Source organism: Thermobia domestica, unplaced genomic scaffold (genome assembly GCF_964235325.1).
Source record: "Thermobia domestica unplaced genomic scaffold, izTheDome1.hap1.1 HAP1_SCAFFOLD_464, whole genome shotgun sequence".
Taxonomy (NCBI): Eukaryota; Metazoa; Arthropoda; class Insecta; order Zygentoma; family Lepismatidae; genus Thermobia; species Thermobia domestica.
Window position 1 is genome coordinate 141,001 of NW_027656174.1, and position 6,000 is coordinate 147,000.

Genomic DNA, 6,000 nt, shown 5'->3' on the forward strand with positions numbered 1-6,000 from the left:
AAATGAAATCTTTAAGTTTTACGTCCCATGGTTATCCCGGTTAGGCTAAAGGAGACGGTGATGAGAGATGGGTGAAATGGTGGAATGAAGAAAGTAGGAGGAAACGAGAGAACCCCGAGAAAACCTACGAGCACAGTGTTTGTCCACCACAAAGTCCACACGGTGCGAGCTGGGATCGAACCAGGGACCCCAAGCACCGGAAGTGAACGCTCTATCACTGAGCCACCGCGCCCTCATAATAAAAATGAAATATGGAAACATGGACAAGAGGTGGTGTATTATTACTAACCAAATCAAATTACGGTAAACTGTTTGCGTTTGATAACAGAACCGAATTAGAACATCGCAGTCGCCTATCCTCAGGAATTCCGGTCCAGGTAGAGTATTTTAAAAAATTCTCTCCTTTTTCATGGTTAATGTTAGCAGTGCAAAACACTAGCTGTTGTACTTCAAACTAATGCTTAAAAACAAATTGATCACCAACCGAAAATTGGAAATTAAAAAACTTTATTCTTAGCCCTTATTCTAGATGGCAACAAAAAGGAATAAAATTTGGTACCACTTACCAACAACTGCTTATTCAAATCTGCTTGTTTCAGTGTGTGAGACTCATCTAAATCATCTTCATCTTCCACTTTCGGTTCTGTTACATTCTCAGAAGAATTATTGGACCTTTCGCTGATATCCCTGTCATCTAGTAATTCGCGACGGAGCTGCTCCTCGTCGCGACGCTGATCATCCTGTAATAATAGCATTGATTAATACAATTTTTCTATTAATAAAAAGCACGATAACATTACACAAGTTCACTTACAAATGGTGTAAACTATCAACGTCAGTATTAGTATTTTCATATTATATCAGGGTGTCTACTAAAATTCCAAAATGAAATTTCGTGACTTTTTCCTGACCTTTTCTTTACCAAACCACAAAATTTAGAAACATTCAAAAACTAAGAACAGTTGCCTTTATTCTTCAACATTTATCTATGTTATTTCTACTTTCAAAGAATGTTCCCTGGAACGATAAAAACTTGGTGTCTTCTCACAGTTGAATAAACTGATTAGATGCGTAGGTGGTTTCGGCGATGCGATGAGATTTGCATCGCCACTGCTCAATTATGCCAGCTGAAGGACAATCTCAAAAGCGAATTTGGGTGCCATTTTCATTCATGCGATAGAACCGTGCTTTGCTTGCGATTTGGTAGCGTCTAAAGCAGACCACAGACATTTTTGGCGGTGAATTTTTACGCTTTATAGAACAAAATTTCCTAGACATATTTGTACATTAAAAAAAAAAAAAAAAAAAAAAAAAAAATAGTGACCCAAAAGCTAACTTTCATGATTTTTTCTTGACGTTCATGATCGTTTTCTGATTTCGTAACTCATGACTTTCGTGACCGATAGACACCCTGTATATTGATGTCAAATTCACTGCTCGGTAAACAGAAGATAAAAGTACGAATTATTGCATTCACACTTTTAGGTAACTGCATCGTTCATTTGTACCTATAGGTACTGAAAAATGCAATTCAAACTCAAAATACTTACTATAGCACAACCAGCGAACGAGTGCGGGCGGCCGGTTTTGGAACTAAAATGCAAGCAGCAGTGTTTCTAACCGGACTACTTGTAATCAATCTATCACAGTTCTGTATCAATCTATCACAGTTCTGTATCAATCTATCACAGTTCTTTCTGTCTTGTTCGTAATAAAGCACTTCACGCGTATGCTCAAGTCAGGGGCGGAGCGATCGGGGTTTTGAGTAAGAAAATTCTTTTGCATTGACATTATATTCGGATGTACTTCAAAAATTTGGTGAGAGAGAGCTTTCACCGCCACACTCCTAACCGTCTCCCCAGGGGTCCTGGGCCCACCCCCTGATTGAGATGGTACATAAAGATAATTTTGTCTAATCTCTGTCATTATTTAGCATGGTTTAGTAATTAAAAAAAAGATATTTCTGCCACATTTTGAAAACTTTCAAATAAAGTTTTCAAAATGTGGCAGAAATATCGTTTTTTTTTTAAAAAAAATACTAAACCATGCTAAATAATGACAGAGATTAGACAAAGTTATTTTTATGTACCATCTCAATCAGGGGTGGATCCAGGACCCCTGGGGAGACGGTTAGAAGTGTTGCATTGACGGCGGAGGGGGAGCGATTAAAATGGGGTGCCTGATAATTGAAGGTTCCTTATAACTCCAGTAAAATTCAGACAAAATCTCTGAATTACGTAAAAAAGAAAACATACAAAATACATTTTCAGGGTAACTCTTACAGCCATTACTTTATTCTAAGATTAATATTACTTCTGAAATTGATTAGAGCTAATATGTATTTGAATAACAAAACCATTGAAAAGAACGAAGTTTGTCTTCCATTGTTATCTCATTGCTCAAAGATACCGGTGATGAAGTAATTGGCTGGAAATCAATCGGCCGTTTCTTACATCAATTTATAAAGAAGATGAGTGCCAATGTTAGATATGTCAGTTCAGTATTTTTTAAAAAAAGCCACCCAACCTCTTGCAACCATGCGTAGCGCATTTTAATACTTACACTTGAAATAAAAATACAACTGGATAAAAACGATTAACTTTGCCTTTGAATTTCATATGTGAATAACAATATAGGACTTTTCAGATAGAGGACAGGGAGGAGCAGGTTTTATTAAACAAGACCGTACATCTGATATGTTTGAACTATAGGCAACTTGTGTTTACGGGCTAAACTCAATCCTCTGAAGTCAATCGACAAATACCTTTAAAAAGTTCAACATAATAACATATCAGCATTATTATATACTACAGACACAAATATAACACTAGACTCCCAAGTTTCAAAATTATATTGTGTGTGAAAACAGTTAGTAGATTTAATTCTTTGTGACCTGATAGCTAAAACCTGAGAGAAATTCAGAGTTAATCCAGAGGTAATTTCTTTCCTCATAAATAAAATTTATTGTGTGCTGAAGCAATGATACTTACTCTTACACTACCCATACACTGATGTTTTATCAATACTTTTATTCGAACTCTACCAAAGTGCTGGATTTCTATAATGATCCTAAAAGAAGGGTGCACTGAACCAAATTGTACAAATCAATCCCTAAAGGCAAGCTATCCAATCCATAAATCTTTAAAAAATGAAGGAAAAATTTCTTCACCTCCTTTTCCCCCAAAGGGTTCACATTTCTCGAACAAAAAAATGAAATTTCTTTATTTTAACGTCCCATGATTATGTTGTTTATGCTAGAGGAGATAGATGATTAATGAGAGTGAAGGATTGTAAAATTAAATTTTGTTCTCTCAATGGGAATCAAACCCAGAACCACATACAATAAAAGCACATGCGCTGGCTAATAGACCAGCGGAAAGGACTTTCACAGTTCTCGAGAGGAAACGTTTCGAGATTCCTCCCTGGCTAAAACTCGAAAAAATAATTTATTTGTCAATCGATAAACATACACTTAAACAGCAGCATCATGAGCCTTAACCTTAACTTGATTTAAACTTACAGTTACAAGATATTGCGCAAAACTCTAAGCTATCAACCCAAAATTAATCTTTTAGTCACTGACATTGTCATTCCTGCGTTTTACAAGCTGCTACTGTTTTATAATGAAATCGAATAAAACGTAATCAATTTTTATACAATCTGCTTAATACACGGTAGAAGCTCACTGAATTGTCAACTGTGCTATGTTGTTCTTAAATTGGTAATTTCCATTCATAAATCACTATTCACAATACATCTGCATTACTTCAGGGATGGTTCACTACAATACATACATAAGTTACGGCGTTTTTTATTAAGCGTAAAGAGGTTAGACTATGCACAACATCTAAATTGCAACTTTAAAAAACCGTTGGATACACTGCAAAGTGAAACTCTCCGCTCCCCTGTCCCACCGCGCTCGCCAAGAAACTGATGTAAACACAACAGCAGCGCCATCCTCCCAAAACCGCACAGCTATCCTGGTCAGGTTATAGTATTCAAAGACCCACGGTTTACCCTTTAACTCAGAAAGCATGCTGAAACCTGTGCTTCATTAATTTGAAAAAGTGAAATTAAATTATACGAGAAGCAGTCAAAAGGTTTCTGAAATTTGTTGTAGCTCTATTACCACAATATAACTACACAACTTAATCGCCTTCAAAGTTGGCACCTTCGGAAAACACACACACACACACACACACTAGAGACCTGTACGGGCCGAAAGATTCGGCCCGAGCCCGGCCCGGCCCGATATTTTTTTTTAATTCTTGGCCCAAGCCCGGCCCGGCCCCGATAAATTTTAAAAGTTTTTGGCCCGACACCGGCCCGATAAATTAAAAAAAATAGCTCGAGCCCCAATCTTTCTCAAAATTTAGTATTAAACTTGACCTAACCCTCAGAAACATTTTCTAAACTGGTTCACAACCTGATGCTTGCCTTCCGAATGGCACCATTGCCTCCTAGAACTTAGCCTGTCATCGAGAGAACAAAAACTTCATTTCCTGTAACAAAAATCTAACTTAATTGATTTTTAGCATAAAATGAAGATGGCAATATTGTTTAGCGACAGGCAAAACTTTCCCACCCCTTCTTGTCATATTTTGGGTTCAGTGAAGGTCATGGTCAGAGCTCAATTTACCGCGCAATGCCTGCAATCCTCTATAGTGAATGTGGAGCTGCTAAACAACAAAGTGTAAATAGCTATTGCATTCTTTGTAACATTTTTCACGGGCACACTTCTTGAACGTTTGGCTTTATTCCAATTATCGTTTAACGAAAGTCAATAATTATTAAAGAATTGCAATTAATCGGCCCCAACCCGGCCCGACCTGGAGAGAAATCAGTGTCGGCCCGCCCCAAAGAAATAACAGAGTGGCCCGCCCAAGCCCGGCCCGTGCAGGTTTCTAACACACACACACACACTCGTTGGTGGAACGAAAAAGACTCATTTTTAGCTTTGGGAAGAGCCAAACATCCGATGGTTCTAAACTGTTTTGAAGGATATCAAAGTCTCTTAAGCAATTTCCCCCCAAATCTGCACAAGAACTTAATGTTTGCGCATTATTCCATCTGTGAAAGTGAACCAAATGATCACCACATACTCCTTCGTTCAGCTACATTACTCGTACACTGCCTGTTATGACGTGTTAATATTTGTCAAATTCATAATTAGGCAACCTAAGGACTACAAGATTCATTGTGATTGCATCACAAATGTCAAAACTAGAAGATTCCGCGAACTTTCTGACTGCCCCTCGTACTATAACGTTCCACGGTTATGCTCTTTCGGCTAAAGGAGATAGATGATTAATGAAAGTGATTGATTCTAAAATTATTTTTTTTGTGCTCTCACCGGGAACCGAACCGGGATCACGTACACCAAAGGCCCACGCACTACACCAACGGCGAAGGCTTTCATTAATTTGAATAAAGGAGATTTTCAAAAAAATTGGTTAAAAGAAGACAAAGGTGACCTAGTAATAATACAAGCTGAAAATTGTCTGCGAGAAATTTCACTGCAACTGCTACGCCACTAGGTGACCTCTATCCGAAATGGCCACCAAGAATTAAGTGTGAACTCCGATCTGTATTTTCTGATAGAATTAAAATTAGAAGTTCGAAACATTTCATTAATATAAAAAGGATTTTTTGGAGCTTTAAACAATGTTGCCGAAAAAAAAAAAATTAAATGTCAAGACAAACATGTGTGACGGTTATGATGTAATCATAGGTATTCTGTCATTATTGGCAGGTCACTTATTGCAACTGAGAAGTTTCCATACTCCACAATCTTCCACTAACCTCTTAGTCTTCACGTGAGCGTAAAACAAATGAGACGGTGTTAGAAATGGTGGAGGAGAAAACAGATTTAGATATTATGAAGAGGATCAGAAACTGGTTGGGACATTGCAAAGGAACTGTATCACGAGGGACGTACTAGAGGGTATAATGGCAGGGAGGGGGTGAAGACTACAATTAATGAACGATATCAAAACAGAA

At 37.6% G+C, this 6,000-nt stretch overlaps 1 protein-coding gene across 2 annotated transcripts in view; it reads right to left on the minus strand.

Annotated features, from left to right (window-relative positions):
• The window catches only part of LOC145676905 (chromosome-associated kinesin KIF4-like), a gene marked incomplete at its 5' end in the record, with an annotated part of 62,984 nt that extends 62,244 nt beyond the window's left edge, over nt 1-740 (minus strand). For both annotated transcript variants that reach the window (XM_081747675.1, XM_081747674.1), the window contains 1 exon segment: nt 567-740. In XM_081747675.1, the coding sequence (XP_081603801.1) occupies nt 567-740 (174 nt within the window).
• Nucleotides 741-6,000: the final 5,260 nt, after the last annotated feature.